The sequence below is a fragment of the Lepidochelys kempii genome, chromosome 8 (genome assembly GCF_965140285.1).
Source record: "Lepidochelys kempii isolate rLepKem1 chromosome 8, rLepKem1.hap1, whole genome shotgun sequence".
In the NCBI taxonomy this organism is placed as follows: Eukaryota; Metazoa; Chordata; order Testudines; family Cheloniidae; genus Lepidochelys; species Lepidochelys kempii.
Window position 1 is genome coordinate 49,440,746 of NC_136387.1, and position 27,039 is coordinate 49,467,784.

The following is a 27,039-nucleotide window of genomic DNA, read 5'->3' on the forward strand; positions in this document are numbered from 1 at the left end:
AGAACCCGGTACAGTATATCTAGCCATATGGCAGAGGTATCTGGCCTGTTCCATGCATGGGAGAAATGGAAGACAATTGAAGGTGTGACATCACAGCATTCCCCCCCGACAAATTTGCAGTTCTTTCTTTTCTATCATATTTTATACTTTCTGTTCCATCAGTGCAAATCTTCTCCACATTCAGAAACAGCTCCTGAAGTCATACTACCTGAAACAAACATAGGCCATGTCATTCCAGCTTCTTAGAATCCAGGTGCTGTGCTCTCTCTATCAGTAGTCCATCAGTATACCCTGGCATCTCTCACTGTTCCATGCAGTAATCTAGGAGGGACTGTAGTGTCTTGCCTTACCCACATATATGTGGACAGTATTGAATCTGTCTGTGTTTTTCAAAAGCAGATATGAATAAGGTATATATATTGGTTGGCAGTCTCTTGATTTTCTCTAAGCAATGGTAAGAAGATGTAGTTCATATATCTGTGAGTTCAGGATTCAACAGCAGAAACTGTCTGGCTAACATTGATTTAAGGTAGACTGGGAGGGGGAGCTCATTGGTTCAACAGCTCACTATTGGCTTCTTATTACAGCATTCTCCCCCGAGACACACACTGCATGCTCATTCACCTACCTCCTTCTCTCCCCTCCCCCTCCTTTCCTACCCCTTCATTACTGATTCACAGCAAGAGGCAGCAGCAGCAGCCGCTGCCAGGATTGTCACGAATCAGGGAGTGCAATGAGCTCATCCTTTTCTCTTTGCAGCTTCATAACTGCCCTGGTTTTATTGCTCTTACTGCTGCTCCTATCTGCTCACACACACATTCATAGATGCACTGGGCCCTGCTAGCTATCCTTTGCCTTTCTCCCATCAGAGCTTTCCTGCTCTCATTCTCTGCCATTTTTCTGCTCTCCAGATATATTTAGATGCATGTGTTCTTTGGTTTGTTTTTTGTAATCTACTTTGGACTCCTGCTAAGCCATTACAGTGGATCATATTCTTCTTTGATTCATAGCAAGATGCCTTGCTCTTTGTAAGACATTAGCTGGCATTCCTTACTCTAGACAGAAGTGTGAACCTATTTGGGAGACCTGAGGCTAGCTCCTATAATATTGTAGTTTTTCAGATTGTGGCTAAGAGACTGCGATTCTCACTCTGGATACTTACTGCTTATTGCTCATGGAAGAGGGGGTACCTTGCACAACCCCAGCTGCCAAGCTTTCACCACCCATCAAAAAGTCACAGGACATGCATGACGAGAGGAGCAAGCTGGTGAATGAGTATGCATGTCGTGTGCTGGAACTTCTTGGGATGGGGCATCGCCTGTTTGTGCCTCGGCTGCTTGCGGTGAGATCACATTTTCTTGAAATTAATTCATAGCTTATCTGCCATCCTCCTTTCCCCTCCCTCTGCCTCCAAGGATCCTCTGCAGCTGTTAGATACATGAGGATTCCCCCACTTTTCCCCCCTCCTTTACACAGCCCACCTAAGAAGCACTGAATTCTGCTCACTGCCCTTCTAGCCAAGGAAGACTGGATGGATACTCCCTTCTGAGCCCATCAGTGCCACTCCTTAACTGGTGTGAGGATCATAGTTAGGGCTGCATGAGAGAGATTTGAATGTTTTTGTTCTCCATTTCATCGTGATTGCTAGTGCAGTATGTCCTACTCATTCCCAAATACTAATGCAGAATGCATCGGTGCTTAGCATTCGGAATTCTTAACTCCTGATGCCAATGATTAATTTCAGACATGCAGGCAATTTCATCCATAATTTGAAGCAGTGATGCTGTACATTTGCTTACTTCTAACATTTCTGTGCTTGACTGTGAAAATCCAGCTGGCAAGGTGTAAAATGTCTAAGTTATCTCTGGAAGGAAATGGTTAAAGATGCTCTTATCTGCTGGAGCACCTGAGCTGTGTGTCTGTGTAATGGCCTGAAGCTAGTGTGGCTTGTTATGATACAGAGATGTCTGACCTGCTTATCATTTGTACAGTAGCACAAGAACAAAGCCAAACACACAAAATAGTTAAGCTAAAAGACTGAAAATCACTAGCCAGCCCTGTCCAGTTTTCTTCCATGGTTCTCTAACTAAACCAGGCTGTGGTTCTGTTGTATAATTAGTCCAAAGCAGTTCTGTTATCTAATATCCAGTATTTCATAGATGAACATAAATATTCCAACTAAGCTGGTTATTGTGTGTAGGAGGGAGTTCTTTAGCTGGACCCAGACAGTTTTATAATGGGGAATTGGTTTTCTAGAGGGACAGGGGGTTTTCTTTATTGCCATATTCTAACTAATCCTGTACTATTCCTAGAGTGACCTAAGCTTGGTTTTTTACAAGTACTTTAGAAACCTATTCTTGATGTCCATTTTCTGCAGTAGACCCAGATAAGTGACACTCTGTTCCTTATAGGATGTTTAAGGCATAGGAAGTTCACCAGAATACTCCCTTCCTTCTGCATCGTGAGACATCAGATCAAAAACCAAGTAGTTTCAGTTACTTGAAATGAAAAGTGATGACAAATTTGAACAACATCATTTGGTGTGGGTATGGATTTAGTTCTCATCATAAAAAGAGGCTAATAACAGGTTTGAATCAATCAAACTGTAAGCATTATCCAGGCTTCCCCCTGTAGCACTCCTAATGCGCCCAAATCCTGAGCTGTATGCAGAATATATTCCATTAATGAGTGATGTGAAAAATATGCTCTATAGCAATTACATCAGCCTGTAAAATTCTCACCTGAGTCAAGTATACTTGTTGAAAGGCAACTGAAATAGCAGTAATTTCATTTGGGTTTTTCCCTTCATTATCATCACGGTTAGACTGAGCGTGTCTAGTCCTTGAATTTATGTTTGGGCCGATACATTTTCATGATTATTTTGCAAGTCTTAATTTACAGTGCCTTTTGGAAGTCTGTGAGTAGACATAGCTGCACTGGAGAGAATTGGCAAGAGACATTGTGTATGTTCAGTCACAGAGTTATTAGCAGTGCACTTGTGGATGTCAATCCATTGTGCATAAGGCTTAGGCCAGGTCTACACGAAAACTTGTGCTGGTACTGTTGGTTAGCATTGTGATCTTTTTTTTTTTTTTACACGACATTTTTATACTGGCAAATGCACTCTTTTGCCGGTATAAACTGCATGTACGCTAAAGGGAGATCATTTTCTAACAGACAAGGCCTTGGTTCTCAGAAAGTTTTCTCACTACTCTGGTAGAAAGTACAGTAGTTCAATTTATCTTATTGGAGTGGCTAATGATGTGGGATCCATGACTAATACTTACAGGGCAGCATTATGGGGAACCATGTCACATATACCATTGCAGATTTTCTCCTATCAATGTAAAAGGAATGGATGCAAAGCTTTAAAAAAAATTAGCAGATAATCCTTGATTTTAGATTACCAGATTTAGAATATGTAAGAGATTAAATAAGAGACATACAGTTTGACCTATTTGTCTTGGAAGAGTAGATTTTATATTGTGCAAGATCAATAATAATAGTAGTACCTAGCTCCTATCTATGCGCTTTTCATCCATAGAGCTTAAAGCACCTTGCAAAAAGAGGTAAATATCATTATCCCCATTCTACAGATGGGAAACTGTATAGGATAAGAGTATTTCACATAGAAAACAAATATAATGGTAGGGAACTTAGAAATGAATTAGAGAGAACGGGATCCGACTCTCCACTGCCTTGCGCTCTGGGCAGACATTGATCTTTGGTCAAAGAGGGTGTAAAATGCTGCCATTTTGGTGTGGTAGTGTTTTATACTCTGTACAGGTAGGTGTAAATGATTATACAAGATACAAGACAGTGAAGAATCAAGTCCAGAGTGTACAGTGTAGGTGACCCTGAATCTCATATACCTCATCACTTCTTAGGTAACAATTAGAGTCAGAGTTGATGTTGATATTACTGAAGCAGGCTGGAAATTTCTGCAAAGCAGGACAGAGTAATTAAATTAAAACAAACAAGTCAGAGTTACATTTTCCACTTTGCATGTTCTTAACTATTTTGGGGAGCTTCATTGTGACATTGTCTACTCACTGAAAAAAGTAATCAAGGTGGGTATGTTATACTGCCCATAATTTCAAAACAGTGTGCATTCTCTTCTCCTGTTTCATGCTTAGGGTTATTCAAAACTGCACATTTTCAGTGGAAAGTGCTTTTTCTGGTTTCAGTAAAATCCCTTGAAGGGCTTTTTACACATCTACAAAAACACACTTTATCCATTTCAAAAAAAACTAAACATTTTTGCCCACCCTTTTAAAGACACAGCTGTGATGAAACAGGCTGAAATTTGAAACTTCAACTTGATATGGCCATGGACATCTTTGAGATCTACTATTTTTCTTTGGTTTGAAAGAAAAATCAATTTAACAAAAACACAACCATTTGAAAGCTGCTTATTGAGTACTAGAAAGTGTCCTTAAGTCCCCACATACACAAAAACTGATCAACACATGTACACATGTGTACATGTACACATACACAGCTGGACTTGTTGGTTCACCAAGCTTACAAAGTTTTTTTGTTAAAACAAGCGGATTGACTGCAGGCCAAGAAGTTTACAGATCTTTGTATGCTGAATGGCTCCAGAATTCTTCTTTGATCCATCATTAAGGATCACAAAAAGTCAAAAAATGGAAGGCTTACAGTGTCAACACCAGTATAATTTGTATTACCCACTATGATGGGTGTTCACCCCACACTTACCCTGAAAGGGTTAATGCAGATTGAGAAGGGGGCTAATTAACCCAAAAGGCCACAGCTGAGGGGAATCAGGTGGCTAAGTAGTCCCCTGACTTGAGGGAGTAGCACCGGCTGGGTACTGAGCGGGAAGAGTGCCTGAGCTGGTGCCACTTCCTCACTAGCTGGTAGGGAAACCCCTGCCTGGGGCCCTCTAATCAGCAGTCAAGGTCTGCACTCCTATTCCTTGCTGTTTTCGCCTGTGCCTTTCCTACCTTGCTGGCTCTCCCACCTCTCTGGGTGTGCCAGCCAAACTCCCTCCAACCAGGGGATAACTGTAGGCTACTCTCTGTAGCCCCAAACACACCTCCCAGAGGGCGATTGTAGACTACTCCTCTGCAGCATCCTCCTGTTCTCAGCTCCTGGACTTTTATACAGACAGGCTCTTCCTGTTCCTGCCCAGCTGAGCCCCATTTAATCAATCCCTGCTCCCTGGCTCCTGTTCCAGGTGCAACCTGGGCAGTTAATTGGCCCACCTTAACCCTTTCCAGTCTTGTGTGCAGTGGACACCCCATCACACACGCATATACTGTTTTCTGTTGCTTTTTTCTTTCCTGTTCTAATAAGTAGCTAAATATTTCTGTTTGTTGAACAACTTAAGAGTATAAGACATACGCAAATGCAATCACTGAACATTATTCTTAGAATCTTTACTTTGGAATTTTTTGACTTCATGTGATTTTTCACTGCAAAACTTTAACGTTTCAATTAACAGGGTTGGTTTTTTTAAAATTAAAAATGCATTGTGAAATAGAAAAGTCCAAATATTAAGGCTTCAGCTAAACACTGTGTACCTGCTCTAAAACTTCATAACTTGTACTTTTCAATGGCTATAGGCTCAATCCAGTAAACTCTTACTCGTATGAATAGTTCTTATTTACATGAGTAGTAAATAATAGTAAAATGAATAGCTTGGGAGAACAAAATAATACATGTAAATTATACAAAACAAAATTTGGTTCTCTTAGCAAGTTGCTTGCATCAAAGTTTGGTTCAATGCTTTGAGAGTTTTTTATAACGAACTACTGCTTTGGGAGTGTGGTGCTTTTGCTGTTGCAAGGGCTTGACTTTCTAGCTGCCTAGAACTGCATTCAGAATGGTCCCGACAATGTCCTGGACCCCAAAAATGCATTTGGAATACATTTGAAAAGTCCCATTGCTGGGTGGGGGGAAATTGTCTCACAGTGTATTTGAAGACTGATACTTTGGTGCCTGTTTTCAAGTAGCGCTTTCTCTTCTCTGCTACCCCTATATCATATTAAGATATACTGGAGAAATTGTAGTGTGTATTTAATTGAGTTGATTTAACTGATTTATAGGGCACCTATCTGGAGCTCTTGGTGCAATATATTAGTTAAAAAATACAAATAGAATACAGACAACACAAGTGAACAGACTAATCCAGGCCATTTCAAACTAAAAAGTCACATAAAAATAGGAGGACTTGTGGCACCTTAGAGACTAACACATTTATCCACTCCATACAGCTAAATTCAGTGCCTTGCATAATGACAGGTTTTAGAGTAGCATCCATGTTAGTCTGTATCCGCAAAAAGAAAAGGAGGACTTGTGGCATCTTAGAGAAGGTGCCACAAGTCCTCCTTTTCTTTTTGCGGATACAGACTAACATGGATGCTACTCTGAAACCTGTCATAAAAATAGGATAATGTAATTCCAGCACTCAATCCCCTTCCTTATCATAGCCTGGCAAAAAGATGGGACTTGCAGTGTGGCTGGAAGGCTAAGAAATCAAGGCTCTGGCATTGACTTTTGAAGTCCAGAACCTGGATGGAAAACATTCTGTCAGCAGTCCTTCCATCTATTAGAACTCCATCAGGATAGTATCTGAGCTCCTTCTACATAAAATCCCTGTGGAACCCTTCATTAGAATTTTTGGGGTAGAACAACACTTGCTTTCTGGAATCTCATGCACACAGTGCTACTCAAGCAACTTAAGCTACTCCTTGAGGGGTCATGAACCTATCAACCATATCTTGTGATCAGTGGTAGCAAAGATTACCAACACACCCAAAAAAAATCAGCATGGACATTTGATCTTCTTTAGTCATTAGGTGGATGTCATTAGTCAACACATCCAGTGTAGTCTGTCCCCCATACATGGGCCTTAAGCCCAACTGAGGAAATCCAAAGGCTCCAAAAACTGCCAGAGTTCGCCTACTATAACCTTCTCCATGATGTTTCCCAAAAAGGGGTATAAAAATGGGTCAATAACTGGCAACATTGTCAGTGTTGAAGTGGCATACTTCAGGTGCCATCCTCATGCACTAAACTACTCAAGAGATTAGTGATCAGGAAAATTCACCCTGGCTCTTCCTACCACTTTAACAAATTAGATACACAATCTGAAGGAATTTTAAAGCCTTTTTTCTGATGTATGCACTGTATACTCACTATGAAAAATGTTTTGTAATAAAAATGGGAGCAAAAATGTAAACACCTGCACAATCTTGAGTACCATTTAAAAATTGTATTAAGCTTAACTAGATTGTTCCTTTCAGGCCCCTCCTTCCATCTTTTCTGGGCCCAGCTGCTACTGCATTTTCAAAAGAGCTGTTTGTGGCCAGCTGGGCCACTTCCTATGCTTGACTGTTTTTGGTACATGCTTTAAAGCCTGCAGCTTTTTACTGAAATATAATTATAATTTAAAGCATTTGGGAAAAATTATATTTGCTCTTTTAAAAAAAATAGTGTTTATATAGTTGATTTAATTATTTATATGTAAATGAGCCAATCCTGCAGTAAGAATATCCAGGTTCACAAAGTGTGTAGCATTGATTCATAACTGAAAGCATCTGGATCATTTTCTCCAGTTAGATTTTCACAGATTTTAAGACCAGAAGGGATCATTAGAACATCTAGTCTGAGCTCCTGCATAGTACAGGCCATAGAATTTGATCCAGTTATTCCTGTATTGAGCCCAATCACTTGTGTATGACTAAAGCATATCTTCCAGAAAGTCATCCAATCTTCATTTGACGACTTCGAGATTTTGAACTGGTGAGGCTTCATTTGGGAAACTGAGTAGTTCACTTTGGGGATTTGTGCACACACACCTATTGCATATGTGCAACCCTGACCTGTGTGCAAACCTAGTGCAGTGTACACATGGAAGTTGGGTATTGTGACAAAGCTCTGTCCTTGTCTCCATGGGTCCCACGTTTCCTGGCGGATTTCGGTAGCCTCAGAGGCTCACTGTGACCCTCCACATAACCCTTCTCTCTCTAGAGACAAGGGTTACAGTCTACTGAGCCATTTTCATCATAAGCCAGCAAGGAAGGTGAGGAGAAGCTATCCTCCCTTGCACAATCTCTGTTGTCTCCTAGTCTCAGGGATTAATCAGGGGAGGGCAAAGCAGGAAGCCCAGGCCCGCCCTCTACTCCAGGCTCCAGCCCAGGGACCCTAACAGTATCAGCTATGGCAGCTGACCTTTAGAAACATGACACCTACAATCCCTGGGCTGCTTCACCACAGTAGCCCCCACTTCCTCAAGCTCCACTTCACCCTTACCTCAGGGCCTCCTTCCTTGTGCCTGATATGGTGTGTACTACTCAGCCTCTCCAACAGCACAACTTCCTCCCACAGCTCCTGACAGCCACACCAACCTGACTAACTGGGAGGCTTTTAACTAGTTTCAGCCAGTCCCTGATGGCTTCAGGTGTCCCAATCAACCTAGCATTCTCCCTGGAAAGTTCTTAATTGGCCCCAGGTGTCTTAATTGACCTGGAGCAGCTGCCATTTAACTTATCCTGGTACCAGGGATTTGTTTAGCCTGGAGCTTATATATCTATCTCCCACTACTTTTCTGTAGCCATCTGGCCTTGCCCCATCATAGTATTCACACTTGAAAAATGTAGCTGTAGTCTTTTGTGTTCTCTCAAATGCAGAAGTTAATCATACTAAATTTTACATATATTTTTAGTAAAGCGTGAGTAACAGAAACAAATACTAATCTCTATGCAACTGTTCATATTACCCTGTCAGCAGCACTACTGGATTTCTGTTGAATCTTCATCTCTTCGCTTTTCCAAGTACAGTACTGGCTATGGTTTTGGCTCAATACCACTGTGATAAGCATTAAACTGAAAAATACAGAGGTGGGGTGTAATGCTTTTTCTGGCACAGTGCTACATATGAATTTAGTGTCACAGGCTCCTCCACATTAATGATTTGCTGATACATGTTATAACTCAGAAGCACTTTTACGTCTGCTGATCATGTCTGCAGCCATATACAGTGTCTTTCTAGCAGGGAGTTACTGAAATCAGCAACAACCTAAGAAGCACAAACCATCTCAAAAACACCATAATTCTCCACCTAGCTTTTTCTGTCCCTGAGTTCCATCTTGACAGGCTTTGCCAGATGCACTTTCTCAGCCTCCAGGTATGGAAAGATAAGTACATCAGCTTGTTAAAGTCCTCTTATCATGCTGCTTTGCCTGGGATTTTTCTGGATGTGCTCTTGACTTTTTATTTCATCTTATAAGGTATAGTTTAGAGAACCATTGTCCTAGAGGGTTTTTGTTTGTTTGTTTGTTTTTTGGTTTGGGGTTTTTTGTTTTTTTTTTTTTTTGAGCTAATGTGAACGATGGCTGTTTGGAATAAATTTAGCAGATGATAAATCCAATAATAGAGTAGGTATGGATGTTCTCTGTGTGTATAATAGTTCTTATCTGTATTTCATTGCAGACCTCAAAGGAGGACCTTTTACAGGCTGATTTTGAAGGGGCTTTAAAATTCTTCAGAGTTCAGCTGCCAAAGAGGTACAGAGCAGAAGAGAACGCTAGAAGACTGATGGAACAGGCCTGCAACATTAAGGTAAGAGTGTTCTTCGCTATCTCTAATTCCACCAAAGAGTATAGAGGGAAAGAGGCAGCAGAACATGGAAATAAAAGTGAAATTCTTACTCTTTATATTTAAACAAAATAATGAATCGGGCATTTTTTCCTCAAACTCTGCTTTGAATAAAGCAACTAAGTAGAATAAGGAAATTGATTTATAGTTGGAAAAGTAAAAGTAGAGATGTCACTTAGTTAATTTGTAAATAATCAAAAGACTAAAAAGCTGGATGGTATGTCTGAGGCTCACACAGCCATTTATTAATTTGGGCTACCAGGTGTCTTGCCTTTGGGGCTATTCATCTGCCAGGTATTGTTTTATAATGTAAATGTTTTGGAGTAGAAGACAATCTCTTTTCCAGTTTACGCTTACCGAGACAATGGTCCTCTGTCCAAATGGTACCCTAGCCAGAGCCTTATCTGCAAACAATGGGCTTCTTAGGAGCTCTGTACTAGGGTCGTGTTTTTGTAGTGATGGATTGCTAATCTGGGGAAACGCTCTCAGTTCTTCCGTAAGTCTATGCTAGGGGAAATAATGACTTTAAATTGATAAAATGCAAGAGGATGTAGAGGTGGGATGTTGCTGGTTGGTCTCCTCTTCGATCTGGCATTTTTCTGTTGGAATGATTATAAAAGTAGAGCGTAACCATTTGGTAGCAAATTTTGGTCCTAAATACAAAGGGGTATTCTTAACTCAAGTCTTGAGGCTTTTCTATTAATTGGAATTGTGTAAGTAATGCTCAGCAAAATGGGCTGAGAGTGTATCACCAGAAAGTATGATCTTCCCACTGGGAAAAAATTAGAAAATGAAGCTTTTATTAAATCACAGTGCACTACTGAGAACTAATTTCTTTCTGTTTTTCTAGTTTAATACTTTATTAGGCTACTACTTTGTATGTATTAATATTAAAACACTTATCTCATGAAAGTGAGAGACTCTCAGCACTAAGTTGAGTCCAGCCTATAGAAGGCAAATGCTGTGCAAATTTTTCCAAATAATGCTGCCAATGCACCTCAGCCTTCATTTGGAACACCACTGCTAACTCCAATTTACTTCTACATTTGAATGAAGATTGACAGTTATTCTTCAAAGTGATTGTACATGTCCATTCCACTGTAGGTGAGTGTGCACTTAGTGAATGTTTGTCAGAGATTTTTTCACCCAACAGAACCTGTCGGGGCAGCTCAGGTGCTCTCTGCTGCTGTGCACCAGTGTGTGCAGGTATAAAAGGTGGAGCCACCCCCAACCCTTCTCAGTTCCTTCTAACTGCCCATGACAATTGTTGGAATGAATTCAATCTTGCTACTGCAAGTTCTTCCCTCATTCCAGTGTAAATTATACCCATTTTCTTAGAAATAGTAGTTAGTTGTAAGTTTCAGTTTTAGGTCTTTAGTCAGTTTAAATTTTGATACTGCTACTGTGGGGGTCTGCAGTTTAGGATTGCATATCAACAGGCACTCCTAGGTCGGTATGATTTCACCTTGTGGAATAACATGTTGAAGTTTAAGGAGAGGTTACGAGACAGCTGAAGGCAGGACTTAAATGCGATGGTGGACAAGGGCAAGCTGGTGACCAGAACAACTCTTACTTATGCACAGAGTGAAGCATGCCAGACTGCATCTTAGAAAGCTACAAGGGTAGCTAGCTTCAGTGTATTCCTTGAGCCATCATCATCTAGACATGGTGGTTCAAGTACCAGTGCTAATCTTGTCATCTCTGGACTGGTGGACAGACCCTCTGAAAGTCTGTGGGGGGTCCCCACTGTTCCCCTGCAACTAGCATGCTCTTTAGATGGGTTATCACTGGGTTGGAGAGTACGTATGGGGTCGCTGCAGACTCAAGGTCTGTGGTCTTCCCAAGATCTAAAGGCTCAGATAAATGTCAGAGAATTGTGAACTGTCCATCTTGTGTGTTGGGCTTTCCTTCCGCATATTAAGGGGAAAAATCTAGTGTTAACAGACAGAACAGCCATCATGTTTTATGTAAACAGACAAGGAGGAGCACATTCCATTTGGTTGTGTCTGGAGTTCTGCATAGCCAACTCTGTTCATGTCAGAGCTGCTTCCCTTCCAGGGGTGAAGAATATGCTGGCAGATCAGTTGAGCAAGTCCTTTTCAAGTGGTCACATTGTCCAGACATGGCCAGGTCGATCTTCTGATGGTGGGGCACTCCCCAAATGGACCTGGTTGCAGCAAGGACCAAAAGAAAGTGCCATCAGTTCTGTTCCCAAGGAGATCACAGCCCTGTTTGTTGACGGATGCATTCCTGTTGCCCTTGAAGAACACCCTGCTGTATGCCTTCCCTTCGATCCTGTTACTGCCCAGAATCTTGTCCAAGATCAAACGAGACCATGCTCGCCTCATACTTACAGTACTAGTGTGGCATCGGCAGCACTGGTTCCCGACCCTGATAACCTTGTCAGTCAGACCTACATTGTCTCACCTGCTGAATCCAGACATAATTTCCCAGGACCACGGCTGCCTCTTCCACCCCAAATTGCGGGCCCTCCACATGACAGCATGGAAACTTCATGACTAAAACTGTTAGAAAAGACTTGCTCAAAGAACATGGAAGAAGTACTTCTAAATAGTAGAAAATCTTCAACTAAGAGTACTTACCTGGCTAAATGGAAGCATTTTTCCATCTAGACCCATCAGAAAGTTGTTCCTCTGGAGCAAGTCCCAGCCCAACATTTGATAGATGATCTTCTGTACTTGAAACATCAAGATCTAGCAGTTAGCTCTGTCAAAGTTCATCTGGCAACTCTCTCTGCTTTCCACTCATCCATGAACAATAGATCTCTTTTTTCCAATCCCATTGCTATCAAATTTTTGAAAGGGCTGGACGTGTACAAGAACTTATCCCCCCCCTCATCGGATCTGAACCTCCTATTAGCAAAGTTAATGGGACCACCCTTTGAACCATTCAAGACTTGTTCTCTATTCCACCTCTCTGTGAAAGTGTTGTGTTTTATTGCAACTACCTCAGTTAGAAGAGTGGGCGAGTGGAGAGGTCTGGTATCAGAGCCTCCTGTAAGGTCTTTAAGAACAACATTTACCTTTGCCCTCCCCCAAAGTACCTGACAAAAGTTGTTTCCAACTTTCACATTTATCAAGCAATCTGTTTGCCAACTTTCTTCCGGTAGCCTCATGCTCACAGAGATGAAGAAAAGCTCCACTCTTTAGATGTCAGAAGAGCTTCAGCTTTTTACCTAGACTGGACTAAATCATTTAGGTCATCATCACAATTGTTCATCACATCGGTTGACAGAATGAAAGATCGCTCGGTATCCTCTCAGAGGATTTTCTCTTGGATTTCTTTGTATATGTGTTTATGTTGCCAACTGGCTAATGTCATTCCACCGGCTAGCATGCTAGCCCATTCAACGAGGGCACACGCACAACTGCGGTTTTCCTGGCACAATTCCTACTCTGGACATGGTCATCAGTGCTCTCGCTTGCTTCTCATTATACTAGAGCCCTTCAATCCAGGAACGATGCCAGATTTGGGCACATTGTTCTACAATCACTGTTCAAATAGGCTCCAGGCCCACCTCCAGGTCAATCTGCTTATGAATCACCTATAGTGGAATGGACCTGTGCAATCACTTGAAGAAGAAACAGTTTCATGCCTTTCCATAACTGTTCTTTGAGATATGTTGCACATGTCTATTCCATGACCCACCCCTCTCTATCGGAGTCTATGCAGTAGAAAGGAACTGAGGGGGGTCAAGAGCAGCTCCGCCCTTTATACCTGCATCCAGTAGCACATGGCAGCAGAGGAAGCTTGAACTACCCCAACAGGTACAGATAGAAGAGAAAATCTTCAACAACCATGTGCTGGGCATGGACATGCACAATGCATCTTGAAGAACAACAGTTACAGAAAGGTAGGTAACCATTTCTGTGTCACATTGGTTGACAATTTTTTATTGTGCAAGGACAAGGTTTGTAAAGTGAACATAAGGTTGAGACTAAAATCCCTTTTACTTGTCACCTACGCCAGGACTTGAATCCTTCCCTTCAGAGATGAAAGTATGGAAGGGAAGGGCTTAAAAGGTTAAGCTTCAGGTTTGACATACCTATATTCAGTCAGACCACGGTTCAAATCCTGGTTCGAATAATTTCAGGCCTGGTTTCTGCTGAGCTAAATAAATTGATTTCTATGCTGTTTACTTTGTATGCATTTTTCGGAGACCTTAAAGATAGAAGTGCCTTAGCTCTGTGTTGGCATCATAGAGAGTCGTATGGCACTTTTTGTAAGAGAAAGGAGTTTGCCCATTTTCTTAGGCCCAAATTTCCCTCACCTTACTCTTGTGCAGTTCATTGTGTGCCAGCTGGTTGTATTTCAGTGATTTTATGTATATACCTAGTTTGTGAATTATTTTGGAATCATTCAACGTAAAAGGTAGTATATTAATGATGATGTTATTAACTTATTGTGTCAGATACAGTTTTGTTATTACCACCTAATATGATGGCTACTGTGATTTTGGCTACATATGCTTAATAAGAGTCTTCCCCCCGCCCCCCCCAAACTTAGAATGACTTTCACTCTATTTGGTAAATTAAATCTGTGCAGAGTATGGAATTCTCAGAATACTTATGCTGTCTCAGTTTTTCTTCCAGTCAGTTTATTATCCTTTTAAAGGATTTTGCATTAAAATCTTTTGTCATTCATTGTTTTTGTCCTCCTGCAACTTTTCTAGTGGAGTACCTGTTTGCTGGTATTCAGCCAAAGCTATTAGACTATTTTGAGTTTAAAATTGTTACAAACTTTTGTATCACACATAAATGCAATCCCCAAACTAGTAGAAATTACCAAACCAGCTCAGTGCAATACGTCTTCAAATTAATTATTCTTAGAATAGTTAATCCTAGTTTTTAAAAATAAATTTCAATAGAGTACAATTTTATTTTCTATATAAGAATATCTTTTATATCTGTTTGGATAGCAAACTGTATCTTTAAATGATTCACAACATTAATTAATACAAGATAATATTATGGTATGCATTACAAGAAACAATGGTGTGTGGTGAATAGATGAAAGCAGTCTGCCAAAGGGCCAATAACAAAGGGAGAGAGGTATTCGGAGGGATAAGCCAGGGAGAACAGATACCACATGTAAAAAGGGGAAGGAGATCAAATGAATCAGATATGCAGAGGAACGCTCTTCCAGATAGTAAGAGCTGCAGAAAGGAGTGTTCTTTCATGAAAGGTAGCCATATTGTGGGGAGAAATGGAGCCCAATACTAGTTTAGCAAGGGAGGAGGAAACCAAGTCTGTGAGGTTGACTCTAGCAAGAGCATGAGGTCTTTTTAAAACAGGAAAGGGAATTCTGAACTAAATCCCAAAATGAATTGGAAGTCAGCTGAGTTGTTTGAGGGTGTGATGTGGACACAGTTGTGTATATGGATAAGAAGGCAGAAAGTAGAATTCTGCACATACTGGAGTTTGAAGGGTGAGATAAAGGCACAACTGAGTTCAGCAGAGGTGGAATCAAGGCACTGTCCCACTTAAGTTATGTTGCAGAGGTATGCACATCCAAATAGGTAGTGTTGGAGGGAGGGGAAGGACAACTCAAGGTTAAGAATGATGCCTAGTTCATTGGCAGTGGAGGGAAATGGAATTAAATTAAAAGAAAAATGTCAGTTTAGATTTAGTGTCACAGGCTGGCTGTGTGTGTGTGTGAGAGAGAGAGAGAGAGAAACACCACCCTGTTAGAAGGTATTATTCCTGCAAAGGAATGTTAAGTGGGTTCTGCTGACTCACTGAAGCAAGTGGTTCATTAGCTTATTCAAACATAAGAGAGGTGGGAGGGGATCTAGCAGTCCTGTTATAGGAAGCCTAGGAGCAGCCAAGCCTGGTGAAAAGATTTCAGCTGAACTTGATTTATCATTAATTTCTTCTTTGAGAGATGGCACATGTGCATTCCACTCTTGAGGTTGGTGTGCCCAGCGTACGGCCATCAGAAACGTTTTCTCATAGCGGAACCCGTTGGGCAGCTTGAGCTCCCCCCTGCTGCCGTGCACCACTGTTTGCAGTTATAAAGGGCAGAGCCGCCTCTACCCCCACCCCCCTCAGTTCCTTTTTAGCACCCATGACAGTTATTGGAACTCTGTTCAATGCCAGAACAGCGCTCGCTTGTGCTCTGTCTCTCTCTCTTTGTAAATATTGTGTGTGTGTGTGTGTGTGTATATATATATATATATATATATAGTTGGTCTAATCTTCAGTATAGTTAGGATAGTTAGTAAGTTTTAGATGTGTTTAAACAAACAAAATGTTTCAGATTTGTTGTTTTCCCCGTTTTGGGTGGTTTCTTATTCACAAAACAGAGTTTCGTCACCAGGCTTCAAGCCCTGCGCTTCTTGCTCGAGGCCGATGCTAGTGACCATAAGGGGCTGGTGTCAGATTTGCAGAGTTCAAGCCTACAACGAAAGAGGAAGGGAGGCTAGGCTGAAATTCCTGCTGATGGAAATGGCACTCAGGCCATTGTGGAGCCGTTCTGGTTTGACTCGATGCCAAGTGCTGCAGCTTCAGTGAGATACTTGCCTCCAGTTTTAGCAGAATCTCAGCACCATTCTGTCTCACCTGTACCAAGGAAGAAATACAAACCTTCCAGTGAGACCCCAGCCAGGGCCAGGTCTCCACCCTCTAAGTCTGTTAAGGAGGTGAGTACAGTGCACCTGAAACCTAAGCATTCTTTCTCCAAATCAGTACCTAAGTTGGCTCAGTCAGCTCTGGTACTGCAAGGAGCACTGTCGAGCCTGGTGCTGGAAGCAGCACCATCAACTTCTTGAGCACTGCAACAAGAGATCCTCTTGGTGCTGACTAGCTCGGAGGCATTTGTGGCAGCAAGAAATCTGCTCTGCTTGTTGGTGCTGGTATCTCCTTCCTTAAGGAGTCTGATCCCTTGGCACTGACGCCCGATCCACCATTGATTCAACCTCTGGTTTCACAGTTGCCTGCTTCCAGGACACACGGGCCCTTGGTACCATCCAAGAGGAAGCCTACAAGGATTGCAGTGCTCCCCCTATCACCAGGCTCTCAGCACTGGTCCCCAGCCTGACTGGATCAGCCCCACTATGGTCAGAAGAGGGGGACTCTTTGTCATTGGACTCTGAGGTGGGCTCTTACATCTCACAACCCAAAAGCAGGACCCACTGCTCTCCTCAAAGATCCCCTCTGTCAACCTACCACCGTGACTCTTCAATAGGATCTTCTGTGGGAATGTGGCCAGGACAATGGGGCCCTGCCCTGTATCAGTGGCTGTTTTGGACCCTGAAGAGTTCCTCCAGCTTCCAGATCTTTCCCACACTGTGCATACTCAGTGCCTTCATCTAGGAGGGCAGAGTCTGCTCACTGAAGAGTCTGGTACCAAGCAGGTATTGAGCGTCAAGAAGAGGTTCCAGGACCTGAGCAAAAGCTGGTAGAAGAGATTCTACCGCCTCCTCTTTGCCCACTCCAGATGAGGCTGTTTCATCCGGGGCAACTCCACCCCATCCTGATGATTTTAATGTTTATCACAAGTTATTAAGGAGAGTGGCTGCAGACTGAGGTGTACAGGTTGACGAGGTTAGAGTCTCCTCACTTTGCCTGGCTGACATTTTGTCATCTATGGGTCTCTCTCCAAGGTAGCTCTGCCAATTAATGAGGCAATACCAGAGCCTATGACAGACTCCATCCTCTTTGCCTCCCACCACTACCAGGGAAGAAAGAAAGTACTATGTATCCTCCCAAGGTTTTGAGTACCTTTATACTCACCCACCTCTGGGCTCATTAGTTGTCACAGCAGCTAGTGAGGTCAGAACATGTAGGGATAAAGTGAGACAGGTTAAAAGTCAAATAGAGTTGGACCTTGCAAAGGGAATTAAAACCAATAGTAAAAGGTTCTATAGCCATAAAAATGAGAAGAAAACAAAGAAAGAAGAAGTGGGACCGCTAAACACTGAGGATGGAGTGGAGGTCAAGGATAATCTAGGCATGGCCCAATATCTAAACAAATACTTTGCCTCAGTCTTTAATAAGACAAAAGAGGATCTTAGGGATAATGGTAGCCTGTTAAATGGGAATGAGGATATGGAGGTAGACATTACCATATTTGAGGTAGAAGCGAAACTCGACAGCTTAATGGGACTAAATCTAGGGGCCCAGATAATCTTCATCCAAGAATATTAAAGGAATTGGCACATGAAATTGCAAGCCCATTAGCAAGAATTTTTAATGAATCTGTAAACTCAGGGGTTGTACCGTATGATTGGAGAATTGCTAACATAGTTCCTATTTTTAAGAAAAGGAAAAAAGTGGTGCAGGTAATTATAGGCCTATTAGTTTGACATCTGTAGTATGTGAGGTCTTGGAAAAAATTTTGAAGGAGAAGGTAGTTAAGGACATTGAAGTCAATGGTAAATGGGACAAAATACAACATGGTTTTACAAAAGGTAGATTGTGCCAAACCAACCTGATCTTCTTTGAGAAAGGAAAAGGAGTACTTGTGGCACCTTAGAGACTAACCAATTTATTTGAGCATGAGCTTTCGTGAGCTACAGCTCACTTCATCGGATGCATACCGTGGAAACTGCAGCAGACATTATATACACACACAGATCATGAAACAATACCTCCTCCCACCCCACTGTCCTGCTGGTAATAGCTTATCTAAAGTGATCATCAAGTTGGGCCATTTCCAGCACAAATCCAGGTTTTCTCACCCTCCACTACTTGCGCTATATTGATGACATCATCATCATCTGGACCCATGGAAAAGAAGCCCTTGAGGAATTCCACCATGATTTCAACAATTTCCATCCCACCATCAACCTCAGCCTGGTCCAGTCCACACAAGAGATCCACTTCCTGGACACTACAGTGCTAATAAACAATGGTCACATAAACACCACCCTATACCGGAAACCTACTGACTGCTATTCCTACCTACATGCCTCCAGCTTTCACCCTGACCACACCACACGATCCATCATCTACAGCCAAGCTCTGCGATACAACCGCATTTGCTCCAACCCCTCAGACAGAGACAAACACCTACAAGATCTCTGTCAAGCTTTCTTACAACTACAATACCCACCTGCGGAAGTGAAGAAACAGATTGATAGAGCCACAAAAGGTCCCAGAAGTCACCTACTACAGGACAGGCCCAACAAAGAAAATAACAACGCCATTAGCCGTCACCTTCAGCCCCCAACTAAAACCCCTCCAATGCATTATTAAGGATCTACAACCTATCCTAAAGGATGACCCAACACTCTCACAAATCTTGGGAGACAGGCCAGTCCTTGCCTACAGACAGCCCCGCAACCTGAAGCAAATACTCACCAACAACCACATACCACACAACAGAACCACTAACCCAGGAACTTATCCTTGCAACAAAGCCCGTTGCCAACTGTGCCCACATATCTATTCAGGGGACACCATCACAGGGCCTAATAACATCAGCCACACTATCAGAGGCTTGTTCACCTGCACATCCACCAATGTGATATATGCCATCATGTGCCAGCAATGCCCCTCTGCCATTTACATTGGTCAAACTGGACAGTCTCTACGTAGAAGAATAAATGGACACAAATCAGATGTCAAGAATTATAACATTCATAAACCAGTCGGAGAACACTTCAATCTCTCTGGTCACGCAATCACAGACATGAAGGTCGCTATCTTAAAACAAAAAAACTTCAAATCCAGACTCCAGCGAGAAACTGCTGAATTGGAATTCATTTGCAAATTGGATACTATTAATTTAGGCTTAAATAGAGACTGGGAGTGGCTAAGTCATTATGCAAGGTAGCCTATTTCCCCTTGTTTTTTCCTACCCTCCCCCCGACGTTCTGGTTAAACTTGGATTTAAACTTGGAGAGTGGTCAGTTTGGATGAGCTATTGCCAGCAGGATAGTGAGTTTGTGTGTGTGTCCCCAGGAAAAATGGGGGGGGGGGTGAGAGAGCCTGGATTTGTGCTGGACATGGCCCACCTTGATTACCATGCACATTGTAGGGAGAGTGGTCACTTTGGATGAGCTATTACCAGCAGGAGAGTGAGTTTGTGTGTGTATGGGGGTGGGTGGGGTGAGAAAACCTGGATTTGTGCTGGACATGGCCCACCTTGATTACCATGCACATTGTAGGGAGAGTGGTCACTTTGGATGAGCTATTACCAGCAGGAGAGTGAGTTTGTGTGTGTATGGGGTGGGTGGGGTGAGAAAACCTGGATTTGTGCTGGACATGGCCCACCTTGATTATCATGCACATTGTAGGGAGAGTGGTCACTTTGGATGAGCTATTACCAGCAGGAGAGTGAGTTTGTGTGTGTGGTTTTTGGAGGGGGGTGAGAGAACCTGGATTTGTGCAGGAAATGGCCCACCTTGATTATCATGCACATTGTGAAGAGAGTTGTCACTTAGGATGGGCTATTACCAGCAGGAGAGTGAGTTTGTGTGTGGGGGGGGTGGAGGATGAAAAAACCTGGATTTGTGCTGGAAATGGCCCAACTTGATGATCACTTTAGATAAGTTATTACCAGCAGGACAGTGGGGTGGGAGGAGGTATTGTTTCATGATCTGTGTGTGTATATAATGTCTGCTGCAGTTTCCACGGTATGCATCCGATGAAGTGAGCTGTAGCTCATGAAAGCTCATGCTCAAATAAATTGGTTAGTCTCTAAGGTGCCACAAGTACTCCTTTTCTTTTTGCGAATACAGACTAACACGGCTGTTACTCTGAAACCTTCTTTGAGAAAGTAACAGATTTTTTAGACAAAGGAAACGCAGTGGATCTAATTTACCTAGATTTCAGTAAGGCGTTTGATACCGTGCCACATGGGGAATTATTAGTTAAATTGGATAAGATGGGGATCAATAGGAAAATTGAAAGGTGGATAAGGAATTGGTTAAAGAGAAGACTACAATGGGTCCTACTGAAAGGTGAACTGTCAGGCTGGAGGGAGGTTACCAGTGGAGTTCCTCAAGGATCGGTTTTGGGACCAATCTTATTTAATCTTTTTATTACTGACCTCGGCACAAAATGTAGGAGTGTGCTAATAAAGTTTGCGGATGATACAAAGCTGGGAGGTATTGCCAATTTAGAGAAGGACAGGGTCATCCAGATCCTACAGGAGGATCTGGATGACCTTGTAAACTGGAGTAATAGTAATAGGATGAAATTGAATAGTGAGAAGTGTAAGGTCATGCATTTAGGGATTAATAACAAGAATTTTAGTTATAAGCTAGGGACGCATCAATTAGAAGTAACGGAGGAGGAAAGGGACCTTGGAGTATTGGTTGATCATAGGATGACTATGAGCCGCCAATGTGAAATGGCTGTGAAAAAGGCTAATGCGGTCTTGGGATGCATCAGGAGAGGTATTTCCAGTAGGGATAAGGAGGTTTTAGTATCGTTATACAAGGCACTGGTGAGACCTCACCTGGAATACCGTGTGCAGTTCTGGTCTCCCATGTTTAAGAAGGATGAATTCAAACTGGAACAGGTACAGAGAAGGCCTACTAGGATGATCCGACGAATGGGAAACTTGTCTTATGAAAGGAGACTCAAGGAGCTTGGCTTGTTTAGCCTAACTAAAAGAAGGTTGAGGGGAGACATGATTGCTCTCTATAAATATGTCAGAGGGATAAATATCAGAGAGGGAGAGGAATTATTTAAGTTCAGTACCAATGTGGACACAAGAACAAATGGATATAAACTGGCCACCGGGAAATTTAGACTAGAAATTAGACAAAGGTTTCTAACCATCAGAGGAGTGAAGTTTTGGAATAGCCTTTCAAGGGAAGCAGTGGGGGCAAAAGATCTATCTGGCTTTAAGATTAAACTCGATAAGTTTATGGAGGAGATGGTATGATGGGATAACATGGTTTTGGTAATTAAATATTCATGGTTAATAGGCCCAATGGCCTGTGATGGGATATCAGATGGGGTGGGATCCGAGTTACCCAGGAAAGAATTTTCTGTATTGTCTGGCTGATGAATCTTGCCCATATGCTCAGGGTTTAGCTGATTGCCATATTTGGGGTCAGGAAGGAATTTTCCTCCAGGGCAGATTGGAAGAGGCCCTGGAGGTTTTTCGCCTTCCTCTGTAGCATGGGGTCACTTGCTGGAGGATTCTCTGCTCCTTGAAGTCTTTAAACTACGATTTGAGGACTTCAATAGCACAGATATAGGTGTGAGGTTTTTTGCAGGAGTGGTGGGTGAAATTCTGTGGCCTGCGTTGTGCAGGAGGTCAGACTAGATGATCATAATGGTCCCTTCTGACTTAAATATCTATGAATCTATGAGAGTGACGGGGCATTAGGATGCCATCACCCAAATCAAAACATGCTATGAGGTTGGACTTATACAGCAGAAAGATTTATTCAACAAGAATTTGCAGCTGTGTATTGCTAACCAACAGGCTCTGTTGGGGTGGTGTGATTTTAATTTGTGAGACTCAATGGAAAAGTTCAGGGAGCTTCTCTCAGAGAACACTAGGCAGGAATTCTCTTCTCTGGTCAATGGGGGCAGATCAGCTGCGAGAACTACGTTGTAGGCAGGGCTGGACGCAGCAGATTCAGCTGCTAGAACCCTGGCTTCTGCAGCTGCCATATATAGATCATCCTGGTTGCAGTCTTCTGGCCTTCCCTGTGCAGTCCAGAATACTATCCAGGACTTGCCATTTGAGAGCCTTCTGTAATTCCTGGACCACACGGACAGCAAGCTCCATGGACTTAAGGACACTAAAGCCAACTTGAAGTTCTTAGGTCAATAACATCTGCCCTGTCAGGAAGCACTTTCAGCCTCAGCAGATGCACCAATATTCTGCTCCTCCGCCTCAACAAGGACCTGTCAAAAAAAAGGTCCAAGGGTGATGGGTGTAGGCCTCCCCGTCCTGCTGTTTTGCACCAGCTCCAGCTCCAGCCCCTTCAAGACACCCAGGAAATGCAAAGTGGTCTTTTTGATGGGCAGTCAAGGTGAACATGAGTCTCCATCTCTCTAGATCCAAACACTCTCATCTTCACAAGCCATCTGTCCACTTCCACAGTGCTTGGTCCCCGGTTACTTCAGACCAGTGGATCTAAAGCACTGTGGAAGTGGGATATACTCTCCAGTTTGCTGCATTTCCTCCCTCCCCATTCCTCTTCAGGGTCCACTTTAACAAGAAAATCCTTATCCGGGAAGCACAATCGGTCCTTCGCTTAGGAGCCATAGAGTAGGTTCCAGATGGTTTCAGAGGGAAGGGATTTTATTCCTGATATTTCCTAATCCCAAAAGTGAAGGCGGGGGAGGGCGGATCTCAGACCAATTATAGGCCTGCATCAACCTAGCAGATTCTTAAAAAGATAAAGGCTCGCATGGTCACCCTAGCTTCTACTATCCTTTCCCTGGATCCAGGGGACTGGTATGCCGCTGTCAACTTAAAAGATGCCTACTTCCATGTATCGGAGGGGTAGCCGTGTTAGTCTGTATCCACAAAAACAATGAGGAATCCGGTGGCACCTTAAAGACTAACAAATATATTTGAACATAAGCTTTTGTGGGTAAAACACCCACTTAATCCAGCTCAAAAGAAGTACCCCAGTTTCTGGTAAGTCAAAAGCATTACCAGTTCACTGTATTGCCTTTCAGCCTGTGAGCAGCTCCCCGGGTCTTTACAAAAGTAATGGCAATAGTAGCTACATTCCTCCAAAGGTTGGAAGTTCAGGTTTACCCCTGACAACTGGCTGGTCAGGGGCCAGTCCAGACTTCAGATACATAAGTGTTGCCCTGATTCAGTCAATGTTCAATGTTTAGGGACTGTTAATCAACAGAGAAAAATCTCTCCTCTCCCTGGACCAGAGGCTATACGGTTCAGAGGGGCAGTACTGGACTCATCTCAAGTGAGTGCCTTTCTTCCAGACTCCAGGCCATCTGATCAATTGTTATGTTTGACAGTTCACCCAGTCACAACAGCACAAAACTGTTGGAGGCTTCTAAGTCACATGGCCTGTTGCACCTACATGCACTCTTGTACCTGTTTCAATATGCCAGAATGTGCCGCAGAACGCGGCAGGACTGGCTGTTATTAGTCTACTTGCCAAGCCGCCCTCAGTTAGACTTAGTGATAAGAGTGTCCTCTCGTGGCCTCACATAGATTGGTGGACAAACCCTGCCAATGTATGTATAGGCATTCTGTTTGCCCACCCACCACTGACTCTCACACTAGTGACAGATGCTTCTGCTGTGGGATGGGGAGCCAACCTGGGTTCTCTGCTGGGCCGACACAAGGTCAGTGATCCTTAGAGGACTTAGCTTTTCACATGAGTGTCAGAGAACTGAAAGCTGTGAGACTGGTGTGCCAAGTATTTCTATTGCAGATCAGGGGAATCAGCCTGTTGTCCTCACAGATAACACAGTGGCAATGTTTTACCTCAACAAACAGGGGAGAGCCTGCACTTCTCCACCCTTTCAGGAAGCCACTCTACTGTGGGAGCTCTGTATTGCCTATTTGATAAATCTAGAAGTATCTTGTCTGCCAGGCATACAGAACAGCCTAGCAGACTACCTGAGCAGATTGTCTGAGTCACCACGAATGGTCTTTTTGCCCAGATGTGGCCAGAAACATCTTCCATTTCCTTTTAAGAGAGACGCTTAATGAACACTGGTCATAGGATTATTGCTATACAGAGGACTTCAGAGCTACTTCTTCCTTAGTTTCTGCCAATCAAGGGCAAAAAGGGGGATAGTTTAGAGACACAACATGCTTTGCAGCTCCCATTTATATCAATTTTAGCCTTTCCTAGCAGAAATCATTGATAATTGTGTTAGGGCTGTTGGCCAAATAAGTTAAATGTCAGCTAGGACAAGTTTCTCTCAGCTTTTGAGGAGAGAGGTAAATAACCCATCCACTGAGATATTGTATGATAGACCCAGATGGTTTTGATTTCATATGCCACAATGTATAAATGAGACTGGAAACCCCTGATTTGGAAGATTTAACCATGATATTTAAAAGCAATTATTTCCTTTCTTTGTAGCTGGTTGCTTCAGACGAGTAAGAGCAAGCATGGTTGTTTTTCAGACCACATTGATATTTTAAGAACCTGTCATCTTGCCTGGAGCTACAACCGTGAGAAACGTGCTAGTGAGTGTGACACATGACATTGTGGGCAATAGTGATGACATTTCTGAAATGAGGAATACTATATTAGCTGCCCCTTTGTTACCAACACAGCCCCTTTATTTGCTGCTGTGTACGTCGTTAACACCCAGAGCCCACCTCAGATTGCGCTACAGTTGTTGCCAGCCTCAGTGCCAAAATGGAAGCAGTTAATTCAACAAATATTTTGCTGGACAAATGCTTTGTTAGAACTCATGACAAATCTGTTACTCTCACTTAAGTATATGAGATGGTCATGACCAAATTTATTTAGTTTTCAATAGTAGCAAAGAACAGTTTCTGGATATTTTCTTTGAGATGCAAGTTCGCTTTTGTTGAAATTCCCAAAATATATCCCTGTTTTGTGCTTTTGTTGGGCAAGCACTAGGGGATGTGGGAGAGCCATGCATTTCACAATTGAAATATGGACAAGCAGTAAAAGAGTCTTGTATGTATGTTAATGCTCTTTAGCTCCTCTGTCATCATTCACTGTAAGCACTGAAAGTTTTACAGTAGAACCTCAGAGTTACAAACAGACAGGTCAACCACACACCTCATTTGGAACTGGAAGTACACAATCAGGTAGCAGCAGAGACCACAAAAAAATCCTGTTATTGCAGGTTTCTTTTAGTTCCAAAACATCAATTTTCTGAGTGTTTGGAAATATACACAAAGGATTCTTTGCTCCCTTGCTTCTTGCACCTGTGAAAAATGGGTATAAAATGCTGCCATTCTGCATTTTACTGCCACTTTGCCTAGGCCTAAGTTATTGTAAAGGGGCAAGGTGGGAGAATCTTGCCCAGAATGTCCACTAAAAGTAATGAGTTCATTTTCCCCCAGCATGAAATCCCTTTCAGGATCCACAGAGTGTAAGTGGCAAACTGACTTTTTTTTTATTATTATTTTATTAAATAACATCATACATCTGCTCTGAGAGAGAGACTGTGTGTTTTACTAATGCTAAACTGGAAAGTGGTTATGACAATAAATCAAACATATATGGTTCTCTTTATGAATCTCAGAGTGTAAGTGCCATGGAGTGTTTTCTGTAAATTGCTAAGCTAGTGATTAACAGGACAGTTTCTAAATACACCCAGTGCCCTCTATAGTTGTACCCAAAAGGATAATTGGAAAATACAGTGACCTGTGAAACTAACCTGAGCAAAGCTGTTTTATTCCCTGATCTTAAAAATGTGTTGTATAAAACAATACTGAAGATTACTTGGACTGAGATTGCATGACTAGGACCTTACATTTACACAGCCAGTTTTAGCAAAAAGTTGTTGTTCTTTGATTGTCTTACATTTTGAAGTGTTCCAAATGGTCCAGTTCCAAACATATGTGAAAAGTGAGGTTGCTGTTAATGACTCAAGCCCTTTTAAAGTTTTATTTCCAATGTTCTTGTTTTTAATCAGTGCTGCTCTTAGTGCTTTCTCATCCTAGTAGCACAAATGTGAGAAATGTATAACTGCTGAAAATAACTTAACATTTCAGTGAATTCATCATTCATCCCTTTCTGGATAGCACAAGCATACTTTCCATTATCTTATCTTCAAACTAGTAGTTCTCCATTTGGCCCTCTTATCCTCTATCAACAATATCATGGCTACAAAGTAGCATAACAGGCTGCTAAGGCCCCTTCATTAGTTTTTGAGAGATGACTCAGAAACTGTCCTGAGAAAACCAAAAGTGAATGTAACTATCTCCAGGGCAGCTAACGAGAAATACCATCTCCCTGGAATCTGGGCACAGCAGCTGAGGTCACCTTCTGCAGAACAACAGAAGCTCCTCTGAAGAGGATTTTAGAGGCTCTGCTGTCTTTTTCTGTAGGGAGAAAAGCCATGTTGCCTAAGTTTCAGCAACAGCCATCAGATGGCTACAGAACTGACCAAATCTCTGGCTGCCAGAAACCCATCAGTCAAACTTGGCTATGACTTCATGCTACCTTGTTTTGGCCTCATCTTTCTTCCACATTGTCACATAGAAATATCATCTGGGTGCCTTGTGGTGTGGGAGCTAGTATTCAGATACTGGGTAAATGCTTAAAATAGATGGAAGATCTTACCTGGAGAAGAATTCAAATAGCTACAGCAATCACTGACAAGTACAAAGATTCAAGGTCTCCCTCAATGCTGAGCCCTCTATGTTGTTCATCTTTGCCATTTATTTTATGTCTAATGTGCTGCTTGGGATTTGGGGCTTCTCCTGCATTCCAGTTATTCTGAGACTGAATAACAAACCTGAAAGCAGGGCCACAACTGTGCCAAGTCATGATTTTACCAGG

The 27,039-nt window shown here is 42.4% G+C and overlaps 1 protein-coding gene across 10 annotated transcripts in view; it reads left to right on the forward strand.

The window, feature by feature from the left end:
• Positions 1–27,039, forward strand: part of RABGAP1L (RAB GTPase activating protein 1 like) — a 530,390-nt gene that overhangs the window by 408,491 nt on the left and 94,860 nt on the right. For 9 of the 10 annotated variants that reach the window (XM_073356445.2, XM_073356440.2, XM_073356444.2 and 6 more), the window contains one exon: positions 9,462–9,590. In XM_073356445.2, the coding sequence (XP_073212546.1) occupies positions 9,462–9,590 (129 nt within the window). Of the gene's footprint in view, positions 1–726; positions 1,343–9,461; positions 9,591–27,039 lie in introns of those variants that run through there. The other variant, XM_073356448.1, reaches the window with a different exon arrangement.